The sequence below is a fragment of the Solanum pennellii genome, chromosome 3, assembly GCF_001406875.1.
Source record: "Solanum pennellii chromosome 3, SPENNV200".
Lineage (NCBI taxonomy): Eukaryota > Viridiplantae > Streptophyta > Magnoliopsida > Solanales > Solanaceae > Solanum > Solanum pennellii.
The window spans coordinates 64,998,205-65,014,121 of record NC_028639.1 but is presented as its reverse complement, the minus strand read 5'-3'; the positions used below and the strand labels follow the sequence as shown (position 1 = coordinate 65,014,121).

At 34.7% G+C, this 15,917-nt stretch overlaps 4 protein-coding genes across 6 annotated transcripts; 1 reads left to right on the top strand and 3 right to left on the bottom strand.

The window, feature by feature from the left end:
* Positions 1 to 181: 181 nt before the first annotated feature.
* On the top strand, positions 182 to 4,054 carry LOC107014966 (kinase-interacting family protein). 2 transcript variants are annotated; one of them, XM_015215102.2, is made up of 3 exons: positions 182 to 362; positions 1,023 to 1,165; positions 2,892 to 4,054. In XM_015215102.2, the coding sequence occupies exons 2-3, from the start codon at positions 1,045 to 1,047 to the stop codon at positions 3,887 to 3,889; spliced, it is 1,119 nt and encodes a 372-aa protein (XP_015070588.1). In that variant the 5' UTR covers positions 182 to 362; positions 1,023 to 1,044; the 3' UTR covers positions 3,890 to 4,054. The 2 variants fall into 2 exon arrangements, with proteins under 2 accessions (XP_015070588.1, XP_015070589.1); XM_015215103.2 differs by having other exon boundaries at positions 1,018 to 1,165.
* A 74-nt stretch (positions 4,055 to 4,128) lies between these two features.
* On the bottom strand, positions 4,129 to 7,775 carry LOC107014967. Its single transcript, XM_015215104.2, has 5 exons — positions 7,145 to 7,775; positions 6,060 to 6,109; positions 5,627 to 5,714; positions 5,220 to 5,336; positions 4,129 to 4,402 (listed from the first exon to the last, which is right to left on the bottom strand). The coding sequence occupies exons 1-5, from the start codon at positions 7,634 to 7,636 to the stop codon at positions 4,352 to 4,354; spliced, it is 798 nt and encodes a 265-aa protein (XP_015070590.1). The 5' UTR covers positions 7,637 to 7,775; the 3' UTR covers positions 4,129 to 4,351.
* A 468-nt stretch (positions 7,776 to 8,243) lies between these two features.
* On the bottom strand, positions 8,244 to 12,147 carry LOC107012477 (xyloglucan endotransglucosylase/hydrolase protein 9-like). Its single transcript, XM_015212336.2, has 7 exons — positions 12,011 to 12,147; positions 11,532 to 11,583; positions 11,342 to 11,408; positions 9,454 to 9,560; positions 9,255 to 9,355; positions 8,959 to 9,152; positions 8,244 to 8,782 (listed from the first exon to the last, which is right to left on the bottom strand). The coding sequence occupies exons 1-7, from the start codon at positions 12,014 to 12,016 to the stop codon at positions 8,380 to 8,382; spliced, it is 930 nt and encodes a 309-aa protein (XP_015067822.1). The 5' UTR covers positions 12,017 to 12,147; the 3' UTR covers positions 8,244 to 8,379.
* Positions 11,125 to 15,359, bottom strand: LOC107012476 (putative pentatricopeptide repeat-containing protein At2g01510). 2 transcript variants are annotated; one of them, XM_015212334.2, is made up of 4 exons: positions 15,045 to 15,359; positions 12,011 to 14,947; positions 11,532 to 11,583; positions 11,125 to 11,408 (listed from the first exon to the last, which is right to left on the bottom strand). In XM_015212334.2, the coding sequence occupies exons 1-2, from the start codon at positions 15,116 to 15,118 to the stop codon at positions 12,562 to 12,564; spliced, it is 2,460 nt and encodes an 819-aa protein (XP_015067820.1). In that variant the 5' UTR covers positions 15,119 to 15,359; the 3' UTR covers positions 11,125 to 11,408; positions 11,532 to 11,583; positions 12,011 to 12,561. The 2 variants fall into 2 exon arrangements, with proteins under 2 accessions (XP_015067820.1, XP_015067821.1); XM_015212335.2 differs by lacking the exon at positions 11,532 to 11,583.
* Between the last annotated feature and the right edge of the window lie 558 nt (positions 15,360 to 15,917).

Here is a 15,917-nt window from a genome sequence, read left to right as displayed (position 1 = left end):
CTAGAAGCTGTGTAGTCTGAAGAAACAGCTGCTTGACCAATTGACCTGTCCATCAACTCTGTTCCCAGCAGCTACATTAAATACCCAAATACGTGGCAGCTTCTGATTCGCGAAAAATCAAATCGTAGTTTGCGGGCTTTTATATGTAAGAAACTATTTGACTTCCTAGTCCCTAACCCAAGAAATTGTCCCTCCCACAAAACCCAAAAAAACAGAAAGCCCAAAATACCATTTCTCTTTTAAAAAGAAGCCACCTTTTTACTCTCTATAATTATTTGGATTTGCAACTCCGCCTAAACATGCAAAATCAACTCCCAAAGTTTTTTTCTGTGTAGCATCAACAACTTATTTGAGTCTTTGAGGTACCTATATACCTCTTTTTTATCTGTTTTATTTTAGTGATCAAAGATTTCAACTTCAGTAAGCTTTCTCTGTTTTCATCACTCCACTGAAAATATTTTTTTCTCTGCTGCCCTGTTAGTTTCTGCTTAAAACTGCTAATTCTTGAAGCAAAATTTCTGTATTTTTTTTTGAGTGGCGGATTCATGATTTAAAATTTATCGATTCAACCTATTAAGATTTTAGTATTAAGCTTGTTGTATTTTTGAAGTTATGTAAGTTCGTATCTACTAATTTTGAAGAAATTTTACTTGTTGATTTATGTTATAAAAGTGCTGGATTCAGATGAACCCGGTACCGCTATGCTACATCGGTACCTAGTTTAAACTATCATCATTGCTCACAAACTCGGATCATATATTCTAAAGATGTTAAAGTGAAATTTCAAAAGTTGCAGGAGAATGTACTTGTTATTAAATTGTGTAAATCATAGTGGCAATTAATGATAGTATTTATATTTTAAAGTTGCTTAAATGATCTTTTAAATCTCATTATATCTGCATTTATATCCTTAAACTTATTTGCCTGTTTTACTTGTCATCATGTTTTTTTACTTGTCCTTAATTGATGAAAGAGGAAAATTAAATTATTTTCTGATTTAGAATCCTTTTTGAATAGTGTAGGCCCTATTTTGCCTGTTGAAAAATGAAGGCAAAACTGAAAACAGAGAAAAAGGCATTAAGTCCAGTTTCTTCAATGGCTTCTTCAAATTATACAAAAAGGAGAAGCTTCAGTAGACCCTCTTGGCTTCTTTGCACTGTTGCTGGTAAATTATTCATACATGTCTATGCTCTTTTTTTTACCTCTTGTACAAACTTATTAGTTTTTATTTTATATAAATATGCCCCTTTATTCATATTCACTAAAAAAATCCTTTTGTGTACACAACTGGAATGATCTAGGCGTGAGTAAAGTGCGTTAAGAATCATTAAATTTTAGTTTCAAATTCAAATGGAGGCAAAAATACCGATAATCGCAGTATGGTTCACAATGAGATCATCATTTTTAGACTTTCTTTTATGATCATGATGTTCGAATTAACATGCTTAAAATTTTAAAATTTGTTTAATATTTTATTTGTAAAATGTAAGTAGTAAATGAAAATTGTACCATGGTCTTGTTTGGTTGTAGTTTGGTGGGGGGTGGGGGTGGGGGTATGGGGTCCATTATTCTTAGGTGATGTGAACATTTCTTTCCCTAGGAAAATGAATATTGTGTAAACACCTTTGTATTTGAAGGGTAATACTGTTATGAAATGTCAATTTCTTTATAATATAAAATATGATAAAATCAGAAAGTTATTTTCAAAAAAATGTGTCCTTTTCTTATTTATGTCTGTTGCAGTTTCTACCTAAATGTTTTATTATCTTTTGCAAAACCCTTTTTTACAATTTTTTTTTCAAAATATAAATTTGAATTCGAAATAGAGGGACTCATATATTTAATTTTGTTAGATGCCGTGTTGCAGAATGAAAATGATTTTTTGCTTTCTTTACAGTATCTTTTTTCTGTTTTTATTTTTCTTTTCTGAAACTTTATCTGTACCTAAGAGTAGTAGCTTTTAATTTCAGAACAACCATTTTTCTTTTTTGGGTACTAGAATCCAATGTAATTTAAATCTTGTTTTTTTTCTTCTAATTTTATGTATGAAATCATGTGCTTGGTGGTTCACAAGATTATACAAGATCTTTTTGACTTGTGATGAATAACTTTTATATACTTAAAATGAAATTGTTAAGACGTTCTATAATAAATGACATCTAGTTTTATATACTTAAAAAAATTACAATTCATTTTTGATGGAACGTTCTAACAACATACTTGTAAGCTTACCAAAAAAACAAATAAAAGAGGTCACATGTTGGTGTTTTTAACTTTTAGTCTTGGCTTAAAATAAATATTTATTCATTACTTTCTTAGAAGAATTTATGGGTTACATTATCTCATAAAATTTATGGAGTGAATTTGAATTATTTCTTGTTAAGTACTCCATTTTGATTTTCTTTAAATACCTAATAACATTTGTATTGTGCATTTTCTTTTGCTTTAATTAATATTCAAATAAAATATTTGAATAAAAGTAGATGTAAAAAAAGAGACTTTTTTTTCTTTTCCAGGCTTAGGAATTATTAATCAATGATAATCAACAATTTGTCCAAATTATTTGTGTCTAAGCTTTAGGGGAAACAAGTTAGAAGTAATATGATAGACAAGAATGGAGTGTTGATTAATTAGTAATTTTCTCTTCAAAGAAATAAAACATTTCTTATGGAGATATACATAAATTATACATGAATTTGAAACTAGTGATGACAATAGTCAAAAGTAGTGATTTCATTTTCATGTACATCCAAATTTGTCACTATCTACACATGGGCAAGATATGGGCTTTTGCCATTCAAATTTCAAATTCTTCAACTGTCAAGTAAAATCAAAATCATTAAAATTTATTTAAAATTCTATTGAATTTGAGATGCTTTTGTTCTCATTAGATTTGGATGAGAAGATGAACAAGGTGGCTCTTAAAATCCCAGGAAAAGGTAGTCCAGACAGTTTCGCGGAACGCGCTGACGCCTATTACCAGAAAAGACCACAGCTTATGGCCTTGCTACAAGAACTGTACAATAGCTATGTCTCTTTAGCAGATCGCTACTGCCAAGCACTAGCCAAGAACCATAATCATCGTCGATATTCATCTCCAGCTCCACCTTTAAGTCACAATCAAAATGGTTATTGTGATGAGGAAGAGTATGGTGGAGATATCATTGATTCTGATGCTGAGAGTTCTTTATCATTTCAGCCTTCCTTTCCACCTTCAACACAAGACAAATTTGATATTGAAATGATTGTTGCTGACTTGGTGATCAGAAATGTGGACTATGATTTCGTCTTAGAGGAGCTGAATCAAGTGGAAAGACAAAGCAATGAGTCATCAAGGAAGATAGAGTTGCAGAAAAGCTTACTGGATGTGATGGAATCAGAGAGGTTGATTCTGTTAAATGAGAATGCTAGACTGGGATACAAGGTGGCTACGTTAATGGAGGAAAACAAGGCGGTGTCTTCAGAATCTTTGTTCATGAAGAGGAAGGTTGCTGAGCTAGCGGGGTGCATATTGAAGATGAGGGAGGATCATAGGGTTTGCATGCTAAGTCGAAAGATTGAGGATCTTCAAGGACAAATATATGGGCTGGAGAAGAGGAACAAAGAGTATTATGATCAGCTTGTGAAGCATGAAGAAGAGAAGACACGTAGGTCTAAATCAATGAAGGTTAAAGGAGAAGCTAACATGAAATATTGCTTTAAAGTTCCTGAAGACGTCGTTGCTGGTATTACTAGGAGCTTTAGTTTTGGAAATCTGAAAAAGGGTAGTGGTGAACAGAAGGTAAATGCTAATGCTGAAGTTAAGAAGAAAGTTCCTAAGTTGTGGGATAGGGTCAAGAAGTTTGATATCTTCTTTTGTGGACCTAATTTCAACACAGTTTATTGCTGATGAAAGGGCAATCTAAATGTTTACTAGATTGATATTATAACTTTACTAGTATAGCGTTAATTGGACAGGGTGAGAGAGACTTGAGTCTTGTATTTTGTATGTTCTACTCCACTCTTTTAGCAGGATATGAATGACATATGAAGAAAACTTCGATTGCTGCCCTAATGACAGATAGTGTCTATGATATAGATGGGCAAGATCCTCCAAGATTGCTAAGGTTAACATAGCTGGAGATGAACTAAGATTAAGGACGAAAAAATTGCCTTATGTTTGCATATATATAACATAGACCAGCCAGTAGAGTCGCTTCTGCTTACAGACATCATTCTATATACAATGTCAAACTAGACAATGAACTACAACACAACATACGGAACATGTTCAACCTCAGCAATACTTAAATACCTTGGGCAAATTAGATTGACAGTAATCCTAATTTGTATAAACATACAATCTTGATACTTATGCTGAATTTGCAAGAGCAAGTTTCTCATTAAGCTTTGTAATCCGAGCCTGAAATGGTTAACAATGATAATATATCAGTTGTGAAAAAAAAAACAGATATTTCGAGGAACAGATAGTTCTCCCCTGTGTGCCTGGGACTCAGCTGACAATCATTTCAGGCCCATAATTCTTTCTTGTCATAAAATATTCACTTTGGATTTTGGAAGGCTTAGAAACATTTTAACAAACACCAGCCTCCACATGCCTTAGCATTGTGGTGTGCATGGGCAGATCTCTCTACATACAGAAAAAACATGAAGTGTACTGCCACAATCACAAAAAGGTGTGATACCTTTTCATGGGCATGTGGAGATTTTTAGTTTTAGTTATATATTGAAAGCTTAAAAATTTTCTGAGTAACTTGTAGCAAATTCATAACTTGGTAAATCATTTCAGTTCTACTAAGGAATATAAAACTAAAAATCATTTTGTTCCTCCAATATTGGTGGCAGTTCTACAATCTTGCAATTTATGTGCGTTTCCAGCTTATTTTGTTGATAACACACTATCAGTTATTAAGATATTACCAATTGAAGAAGAGACATTATTTAATTATTGACATAACAGGCTAGACTAAAGACTTCTACCATGTTATAACCGTATTTAAACGATTACCGCATGAACTATATCAGATTTCTGTCACTTCTAAAATAGCATCTTCATTTGCTTACGTAATTGTGTATTCTTGTTTGGTGTCGCCAAAAGTAGATATAAGGAAACCAACCTTGAAAAAAATAAGCTTAAAGCCATATGATTTGCAGTGCAGAACAGATGCCAAGAGTTAAACCAATTCTATTCTAGAACTACAAACAAACATGAACTGCACCTTGAAGGATTTTGAGTGACGGATGGACGGATCTAACTCTAAAGCCATGGAGTATGACCTCTCGGCTGCATCGACATGGTCCAGAGCCATCAAAACATCACCTTGGCAGATATAACCCTGTAAAGATTAAATTTAATAAATATTTGCAAGTAGGGATCAGGTGTAGATATAGTTATTTGATGTTCACTTCCTAGTTCCTACAATAATTGCAGAAAGAGAGTATCATTATGCAATCATATATTGTATTTACTGGATTCTGAAGTAAAAATGAAGGGAATTGAGACCTTATGGTTAAACACTAACGTGAGTATGTTAAATTTAAGCACCAAACATTTAAAAGTTAAGTTTAAGCACAACCATATGCTTTTCATGTATACTTAAGTAGAAGTAACAAATAATCAAATTACTTCAGGATAATTGGGAGCAATATTTAACGCTTCCTTAGAATCTTCAAGTGCCTCGGCCAAATTTCCCATTGCCAACTCTGCAGCACACCTGATTGAAGACACTTATTTCAGCATCTTGTTCACATGCATTCTGATCATCTAGACAACAAGGCAATATTGACAAAATATTAAATATAAATTTGGACACTGGAACAAAATCAAGTGATCCAAGAGTTTTCAAATAACTTCAAGAAAACTCAGTAAATAATTAGGAAGGAAGCCATGAGCAAAAAATGCCAGGACATACACTCAAGGACAGAAAAATGATGTTGTTTTCACTAAAAATTGCAACACGTTTATGTGAATAACAGAGAGATTTAAAGTATCCTTCAGATTTATTTGATTACAAAAAGTCCTAATTTTCCATAAAAAAGAGATTTTAAACACAGTAAACCTGTCTTTGAGCATAATATGAACACCTCCAAACGGCTTTAGAGCAATAGCCTGCACAAAAAAATGGCAACATCAGTAACGATAGGCACCAATCTTGCATTAGATACAACAAATAGGCCATATCTAAAGGAGACCTGTAAAGGTAAAATATAAGTAACGATGGCAACATAAAAATAGTGAAAGGAATATAGCATCATGTTAACTTCAATGACCCTTAGGTCACCCTGTTGATTTACAATTTCTTTCTGGTACTGACAAAACACAAATCTGTGACTGGTGAATGGAACTGGTATCTACAGCTTAGCATTTTCATTCTCTCATTACCACTCGCTCAATATAAAATTCAGTGCTTCAATTCTCAAGGCAACTAGGAAAGGTGCTTAAGAAATAAAATTACATCAGACATCGGAAATGAAGAGCATCCTTGAAACAGACTAGATAATAGATTGGCTGGAAAGCCTAGGTCTTGAGGGAAAATGTTCTCATAATACATATCTTGTCCAGGCTTTTCGAATTTTGAAGGATATCATTTTTTCCGCCTTGGTCAAGCTATGTTGCTCGGACTCTTTAAAAAATATCAACGGGTGCCTGTCGGATTCTCCAAAAATAGTGTATTTTTGGAGAATACAACCCGGGTGCGGCATTGTAAGTGAAGAGTACGTGCAACTAAGGTCATAAGTATCCGTCTGAGATAAGAAATTCTTCACATCAAATAACTTGAATGCGGAAGTTGTTCCGAACTTTTGAACCTCAAGCTTCTGATAAACTGTGCCATTTCTTTGTTGAAAATTATGCGAATCAATGGCATTCTCTTTTTTTAATAGTTTCTTCACCATTAGTAATTTTTATCATGAAAATACTTGGATGGTCTCAAATTCACTATACTAATCAGAGTAGTATTTGATGCATTGATATTCATCCCAACGCACTCTATCCCATTAAGACAGTAGCAAAAAGCTCAATGGTCAGTCTCACTAGGATACCCTTTTAACTTTTTGATCCATAGCATTAATCAGAAGCATTTCAAAGAATTATCTTCAGCAAAATTTGATTTAGTGTAATTCAGCAAAGTATGAAACCACACACCTGTGAGAGCAAACCATGAGCCTCAGAGAAATTACCATTACCCATCTCATCTTCAGCTCTTTTCCTCAACGCTAAAGCCTCCAAACTTCTCCTACTCTCTCCGTCAACATCATCCCTACCAAGGCAGACGAACGCCATAGTTTCAGCAGCTCGAGTAGCAGTACCAACGTGCTTGACATATACAGCACCAGGTAAAACGACGACATTAGGTCCAGCCCCGCAACGGCCAAGACATCCACAGGAATTAACAGCTACAAAGGGAGGAGCAATTCCAGATAAAACTTGAAGGGTATCCAAGGATCCCTGTTTCCTGCATGCCCTCTCTGTACAAACTCGAATTTCTATCTTCCTCTCTACTTCTTCTTCTTTTACTGATGATGCTTTGATTCGTGTATTGTTAATGGATTTGAATTTGGGAAGTGGAAAGAGGAGGAACAGAGAAAAGGGTTGCTGAGAAATGCTTCTGAGAGTGCTCAAATGGATTGCACTCATCGTTTTACTTGAGTACTTCTTGTTTCTCCGATTTCTTCTTTACTCTTTTGCTTTCTTCATTGAGAGAAATTGCCCGCCGGAGAAATGACAGAGTGTGCAGCGGTTTAAGGCGGGTACCGGATAATGGAATATTCTTCTCTTCTATTTGAGCCATCCAATTATTAACGAAACATAATTCTTGACTTGGCCTCAACGGATAATAACGTCAATAACATCAAATTAAGACTCATGTTTATATGTTATATCTTTATGAAAGGTTAAATTCTTCGAATTATTTACTTCTTCTTATTACTTTTCCGTTCCTAATTACTTGTCGACTTATGTCTTGTATTCATATAGAAATGTGTGATTATATGTAGTGAAGATGTTACATCATATTCGCTAGCTGAAAAAAAGTTTGACGTTTGCTAGTACATTAATTTTAAACGTATTACTTTTCTAAGAGTATTTTGACTTGGTGATAGATTTTGATATATTATATATGATGACAACATGCGTTGAATTTAAATGGAGAAACATAATTAGGTTTTAAGTAAGTCCGTTAATATCTTAGATTGAGACATAATTATTATTGTTGGTATTAATATGAATTAAATATTCAAAGTCATAGCACAATTGAATTTATTTTTTGACCATAGAACTGTCTTAAATGTTAAAGAGTGTCAAATAACAAGCCAAACAAGAAAATTTTGATCAGCAATTTGGATACACATTTTTAGAAAGTACAATATTGCGAGGTGTCTCTAGTACAAGCACTCTTTAGGCATTTGAGTGAATCTTGCAGTATCCTTACAATAATCATACACCAAGTACTTGTTTTGAACCATTTTGAATTGGCGTTTTTTGCTCTTTTCTAGCCCTTTCTTGGATGGTTTATCCCACAAAAATTTAGCTAACTTGCCACATTTTGCACCTGCAGCAATTGTGTCCTCACCACACAAATCACAAGCATCGATCTCGAACGATCGAAATGTTGTAACAAATGGAGAGTGGCTCCAGTTTGTCTTCACTCTCCCTCCTTGTGTAGCCCAGTCATCTGCATTCCACAACGATCCATAGATTCCCATGCCTTGATTTTTCGGATATGGAACACCTTTTTTCTCCTTGTTTTTGAATACTCTAATTGGAATATCATCAACTGAAAAGCTGTGAAAGATTCAGGTGTCGACTAAAACTAGTCATTGCTACCGTAGATTTGACTTATATACACTGATAATATAAAATTCTAAAATAGTAACACCCTCGGTCCTACGGAGTTGCACCTCTACATGTTTCACGGAAAGAACATATTTAGAGATAAGGTTCAAGTAAGAATTACTTACATGATAGAATGATGATTCCAAAAGAAAGAGTAAGTGTGGAAGTCCGTTGTTGGATCGAACCACAGACCGTGCCTCTGCTCTCGATCTCCGCTGCCATTCACGTAGATATTTGTTTGTACTAGGTATGGTTCCCCTGAAACATTCCCAAGAAATTCAAAGTCCAGTTCGTCGTGATTAGCTCCTTCTGATGACATCTACAAACCACATATTTCCAGCAATTAGGCCATAAGTTGTTATAGTTTGAAGAAACAATATATTGATCTTGATATTTATTTGACGTGGTTTTCGTCACGTACATAAAATGCAATAACTGTTCCAGCTGAATCTCCTTCAACTAGTTTGATCTGTGCACTGGCTTTCCCAAACAAATATTTGAACCTTGACTCAAATCCGCAGCCTTTGTGAATATGAACATAATTAATCAAATGGTTATGTAATTATATTGCCTTGAATAGGCATAAATATAAGATATGAAGTGAATTAATGAAGTCTTACCAGAAGCGCTGTCAAGGGAGAGAGTAACTTCGTCTCCTACAACAGCAATATGGTCCGGTGCCCAGCTGGACTCGAAAACGTCGGTGAAGTTGACACCAACCCCCGTGTTTAGTAGCATAGATAGGATCAAAAAGACAATCATAAAGGATGACATTGCTGTCTAGAACTTGAAGATAGATTAATTTCAGAATCCAGAAGAAAAAGGTTCAAGTCTATTGGTCTGTTAGGAAAAGCGCCAATCAAGAACTTGGAGCCACTCTAGTTTTATTTACATAGAAGTTGTTAACATAGTATTACTAAACAATATATTTTTTATATTAGTATCATGGAGTACAAAAAGCAAGAGAATATGTTTTGGTGGCAGCCATGGTACAGTGGACTGTTTGTCAGCAAGGCAGCCTTTTTCTTCTCTTGTTTACTACTATATATATTCTTACTTTACCAAATAAACTGATTCTTTGCTGCACTCCACTAAGGCACTAACTACAAGTTTTTATAGTAAATATTCTACAGTGGAAATTTCAATGACAGTCTTTATTGGAAGACATTATGGGAGGGAGGAACAAGTGGGAAGTTAGTTATTAGGTAGTAGAGTGAAGCAAACAATACAGTATATATACTGCCAAAAGTTATGTATGGCAACAACCCACCCACTAAAGTATCAGAAAACACACTATTATTTTGTGACTGAATGAAGAAGGGAATAAACAAGGATAAATTATTCCAACCTGCACTATAAATCCCCAGAAGAGTAGTAGGATAATAAGCACTCCGTAACTTGTTCATACAGTTGGGGGGATTTCAAATTGGTTGAATTGCAATGAGTAAATTCCATTAGTTGAAAGTGAGAAACTAGATGAAGTATCTTCAATTATAGCCAAAGTCAAATGGCAGGCACATTATGGGTCCAAGTAAAGGTGGATCCAGGATTTGAAGATGACTGGACACCTCTATCCTTAACATAGTCATGGGAAGTACTGACTACAGGGTGAGAAAGATGAAATCACCTTTTGAACTCTTTGATATAGAAAATTCAGGTTACTTTAAAATATATCATGGTGATAAGTGCTAAGTCAAAACAAAAATCTGAAATTCTGCGACATGTGAATAGTACTGCAATCTCTTCATATGACTCACCCAATCAATATACCTCCTGTTACGCATACTAGAGTTAAGCCCTGTCGGCTACACACTGGCCATAGGAAGAGGGAATGAGTTAAGCTGCCAGGCCGTATGTACTAGGTGAAGATGAGATTAATAGACAGTAGATACCCATAGGCCCCTCCTCCACCACCTGGAGAGTAATGCTAGTAGCCACTGTTCAAGCTCCAAGAGTGATAAAAATGGAAGGATGCATCTGGTAAAGAACTAAACAGAATGAACCTATTAAAATTACGAGATATAGAATCTCATGGATGAAACACTCTGAGGAATCTTATCAGATTCTAGCAGATCAAAACTAGAGGCAAGTAGAAGTTGCTTTTTGACCTAATTGTGAGCGTTCTATAACTGGTATCAAGTTATATGGAGAAGTAATAATTACAAAGTGATTTTGTCACAGTCAGCTCACTCTTGTAATGACTTGTAAAAAAACCCAATTCTGTCTGTTTGAAGTCGAAGTAGAAGAAGGCATATCCTGGGCATGAAAGGCTACATGGCAAACAGACTGACTGTGATCCGCCTTTTAAGTAACTATCTATGAAGTCCTTTAGCAAAAGCTTAAGAGTAATCAGTCTCTTGAGTTAACAAATTAAGAATGAAGTTCTTTAACACATCCGCACCATGAAGAAAAGAGATCCTTTCAACTAACTATCCCTGAAGTATCTGGCAATGCAGAAAACACCACTACAACATGCAGGGCAACGTGAATCATTTTGTGTGACCTGACGCTAAAATGAGGGCTTGTACTGCAACTTCAATCTTGGAAAAGTATGCCCCCATGATGACAACATTATCTGGACCAGCAAATGAAAAAGCTTGTCATCCTTCACCCATTTAACATAATCAAGACATTTTTCTTTGATCCATAAAGTACTGCACAAACAGGAGTATAAGCAGAAAAAGAAAAAAAGAACAACCTACTGTACAACAAATCCAGGAAACAGGACCTACAATGACTCGTAATAACACCTGAAACGGTGGATTAAAAAAAATCTGATTAGAACCATCGTACAAGTTATTTAGAGAACTCTCCATGCAGGAAGGAGACTGACATAGTTAAACATAGCATGCAAGCCACTATAGGCATAACCGCATAAGTTCAGACAAGCCAGATGCATTCAAAAAACAATTTGCCTTTTAAAACCAAATAGGGACCAGCAGGTAAGGTAATTGTCAAGCAAACTTGTTATCATTCCTCTTTTGGGGTAAGAAAAGAAAGAGAAAAGGAAGCCTAATTTCCAGGCAGATTAAATAGTAGCTTTTCAATTACTCGAACTTTGAAACCCTTACACAAAAAGTTTGTTGTCTACTACATATAAACTAGAATAGATGCATCTTACTGTGGTCAACTCTTGTCAAATGATAGAAATGAGGGAGTAAACAATTGGAGAGCTACCTGCATAAAATATAGGTGTCTACTGACCACCTCTTCTGATGTCTTTGATGAACCAAAAAATGGTAATAATATACATTATATATTCTTTGCCAGCTTCTCTTTTAGAATCAGGGTCTTCCAACCAGCTCCCTCTTGAAGATGAGAATGATGTAGACTTGGCAATTCATGTTTGTATTACCCAGAACACCTTCATCTCCAGAGAGAAATCCTGTTCTTATTGTTGAAAGAATAATGCATGGTTTAGGGAGAAAACCAGTGAACTCTTAAAAATAGATGGGGATGTTCTTCAAGAAAAAGTAGAACTTGGTTCTTCATGTAATTCATTACATAAGTTCAAAGCCCAACTTAGAGAGACCCTAATTGCAACAGTTCACGACCACAAGCTTTGGATCAGAGCTGCAACTAGGTTACACCCATCCCTTAAAGTAAATTTTGATTAGCATCATCACCCAAGGAATAAATTGCTGAAGTCCCCAAATGTTGATGACACCGGTTATAGACTAGGGAAAGCACAAACCGAATGAACTGATCCAAAATCATCCATCCATAGCTCACCAATAATCCCCACATGAACATGATCCATCTCTAAAGTGATGGAACCTACTTGAATCTCGCACAGTGATCTCCCTTCCAACTATTTTTGAGATAACTTTAATTGCAGCATGACAATCCACACAAGCTCGCAAGTTTTTCATAATAATAATGGGTGATCCTTCTGGAGTATTAATTAATGCAAACGCAATGGCCAACCTCTCACTGTGATATTTGAGTGATTCTATTTTCATTTCTTCATCCACATTTTGAAGGGTACAACTTGTATCAGGTTTGTGTCCTTCCTTGTCCATTAGCTCAACCAATGAGTTAATTTTTCTTCTAATCTGCTCAGTTTGTGGATGGGTCCTATCATTTGCAGTGAATACATGAACTCTGTGGTCAATCTCAACCCAGCTATAGGCAGTGACCTTTTTAACTCCCCGTTCCCTCATAGCCTTCTTGACTTTTGCCGCATTTTCCCACTTGCCTGCTTCTGCATAGATGTTAGACATGTTGACATAAGCAGCAGCATCTCTAAGAGTGTCCATCTTAAAAAGTTGGTCAGCAGCCTTTTTGGCGAGGTCTTGATTCTTATGAATTCTGCATGAGTTTAAAACTGAGGACCACATGACCTCATCCGGTTCAAATGGCATTTCAGAAATCAGATTCTCTGCTTCATTGAATCGTCCACTTCTACATAACACGTCAATCATTGTTGCATAATGTTTTCTCCTTGGATCAAGATTATATACTTGAGTCATGGAATTAAAATACCATAATGCCTTTTCAACAAGCCCACGGTGGCTGCAGGCAGTTAGTACACTGAGGAAACTAACAGAATCAGGGTAGAGACCTGATTCAATCATATCTGCGAAGGAGTTAAATGTGGCTTCAGCATCACCATTCTGAGCATATGCCGAAATCAGTGCATTCCAACATACTATATTCCTTTCAGGCATCTCTTTGAAAACTTTAATAGAATCTTTCATGGACCCACAATTTGCATACATGTCTACAAGAACACTACCAGAAAAAACACTAGACAATAATCCCAGTCTGATCACAGCTGAGTGTAATTGCTTCCCAAGAGAAACTGAAGCCAAATTAGCTGAAGCTTTTAAAGTGCTAGCAAAAGTTGCCTGGTCACCGTGAACATTTTCTCTATTCATCTCCTTGAACATTTTGAGTGCCTCCTCATGAAAACCCTTCTGAACATATATTGAGATTATGGCTGTCCATGGAACAGAGTTTCTGTAGGCAAGATTTGTAAATATTCTGTTGGCATCCTCAAATTTTTCACACTTTGCATACATGTCAACAAGGGCATTTCCTACTTGTACTTCTGAAATAGCTGTTGTCACCACTGCCTGTGCATGAGTTTGTCTTCCCATTGCTAAATTTAGTTCCGCCGCAGCTACACTCAATATTGTGGCAAAAGGAAAATTCTTTCTGTCAAATGATGTACCCTGTAGGCTTTTGAAGATATCAAACAATTTCTCATACTGCCCATTCCATGCATAACCTGCGATAATTATGTTATACGAAACACCATCTAACTCGGGCATCTCATCAAAGAGATTCTTTGCTAAATCTATATAGTCATGCTTAGAGTAGAAATCAAGCAATGCATTTGCAACAAATATGTCCCAGACATAGCTTGTCTTGATAGCAAGTCCATGAATTTGCTGGCCAAAAATAACTTCCTCTGATCCAACACTCATACCTAGCATTGCTGCAAAAGTAAAACCTGAAGGCTGAAAATCCATATTCCGCATTTGCATAAAAAGTTTCAATGCTTCTTCACGAAAACCGTATTTTGTGTACCCTGTTATCATCACATTGAAGCTTACTGAATCTTTAGTTGGCATTTCACTGAAGAGCTGAGACGCTATATCGAGGCAGCAAGTTTTGCAGTATGAATCTATCAGACTGTTGAAAACAATAAGACTTGCACTAAATCCAAATCTAATGATATGGGAGTGAATCTGAAGTACTTCTTTTAAAGTAGTTGTATCATCAAAACCCGATAATAGAGTTGCAAAGGTGATATGATCCGGCTTAACCCCCGACCTAAACATCTCAGTGTAAAGATTAAAAGCTTCTTTAGGCTGATTGTTCTGAGAGTAACCACCAATCATTATAGTCCATGAAACTTCATTACGAGAGAACATGCTATCAAATAACTCCCTAGCACGAAAAAGATTGTGAGACTTCACATAACCCGAAACCATCATGTTAACTGAGCTAGTGTTTCTGTAAGGCATTTCATCAAACAGTTGACGTGCCTTTGCTATTTGATTTTCTCTTATTAAATCCTTCAGTTTGAAGTTAAAACGAGAGATTTCTGGGTCAAAACCCGTTTTCACAATGCGGGCATCTACTGGAACATCAACAATGCGTTCACTACATTTCATAATCAACATTTAATTAGAACTGTTCCATAAACCAAAAATACAATGAAAACTCAAAAGAAATAGTAATAACAAGAAAGCAAAAATACCTGAAGACACAATAAAATCTCTTGGAGAACATTCTAATTGCACCCCATGGATTTTTAGCTCTTGAATTTCCCATTGTGGTGCAAGAATAACAAAAAAGATTAAATTTTTACAAGTTCAAAAACCAAGAAGACAGAAACCCAACTTGCTGGCAAGGAAAAAAAGTTCAGTAAGCACAAAAATTAGTTGTTGTATTTAATCAACACAAAAAGTATTTAACAAAGTTAAGTCCCCTGGATCACATTAGTAGCCTTGTAAACCTGACAAATTATCCAAGGTAAAAGAGACCTATTACTATTTACTATTAAAAAAAGAAAAACATCTTCATATAATCATAATATACAAGTTTAACTTTTTAGAAAATATATAGTTTGGAAGTTTCAAAAATAAAAAATTACAAGTATTTATTTTGTGTAAATTCATTTATATTACTCCCTCCATTTTAAATTAATTAAATTTTTAAAATATTTTTTATTTTTTAAGTTAATTTAATATTTAATTTGCAAAATTACTTTTCTTTTAATTTTATTCTTCATTGGTTAGTATTAAAATTAGTTATTAATTAATATTTAATTATAAATTTAATAATAATTAATAAGAATAAAAAAAAATAATACTTAATTTATGTTTTAATCTTTTTTTTTTAAAGAATGTAAAATACCTCAACAATTCAATTAATATGAAAAGGAGAAATGATAGATAAATCCAACAAAATTGCAGCAATTATGAATTTTTTAATTTGACATTTTTTTGAATTATATTATGTTTTTGCGTGTTTTAATTTATATAACTCTATCCAAATAAAGATGAAATTAATCATTATTTGGTGTGAACTTATAAAAAATTTAAAAATAAATTCACAAGACTTAGTAAAA

Coding starts and splice junctions, on each gene's coding strand:
- LOC107014966 (XM_015215102.2), top strand. CDS start 1,045: ATGAAGGCAAAACTGAAAACAGAGAAAAAGGCATTAAGTCCAGTTTCT. Junction 1,166..2,891: donor GCTTCTTTGCACTGTTGCTG/GTAAATTATTCA, acceptor TGTTCTCATTAG/ATTTGGATGAGAAGATGAAC.
- LOC107012477 (XM_015212336.2), bottom strand. Junction 9,561..11,341: donor GTACAAGCCCTCATTTTAGC/GTCAGGTCACAC, acceptor TATGCTACTAAA/CACGGGGGTTGGTGTCAACT. Junction 9,356..9,453: donor CTCCCTTGACAGCGCTTCTG/GTAAGACTTCAT, acceptor ATATTCACAAAG/GCTGCGGATTTGAGTCAAGG.
- LOC107012476 (XM_015212334.2), bottom strand. CDS start 15,118: ATGGGAAATTCAAGAGCTAAAAATCCATGGGGTGCAATTAGAATGTTC. Junction 14,948..15,044: donor AGATTTTATTGTGTCTTCAG/GTATTTTTGCTT, acceptor TATGAAATGTAG/TGAACGCATTGTTGATGTTC.
- LOC107014967 (XM_015215104.2), bottom strand. CDS start 7,636: ATGAGTGCAATCCATTTGAGCACTCTCAGAAGCATTTCTCAGCAACCC. Junction 6,110..7,144: donor CTCATGGTTTGCTCTCACAG/GTGTGTGGTTTC, acceptor TTTTTTGTGCAG/GCTATTGCTCTAAAGCCGTT. Junction 4,403..5,219: donor GTCACTCAAAATCCTTCAAG/GTGCAGTTCATG, acceptor TAACCATTTCAG/GCTCGGATTACAAAGCTTAA.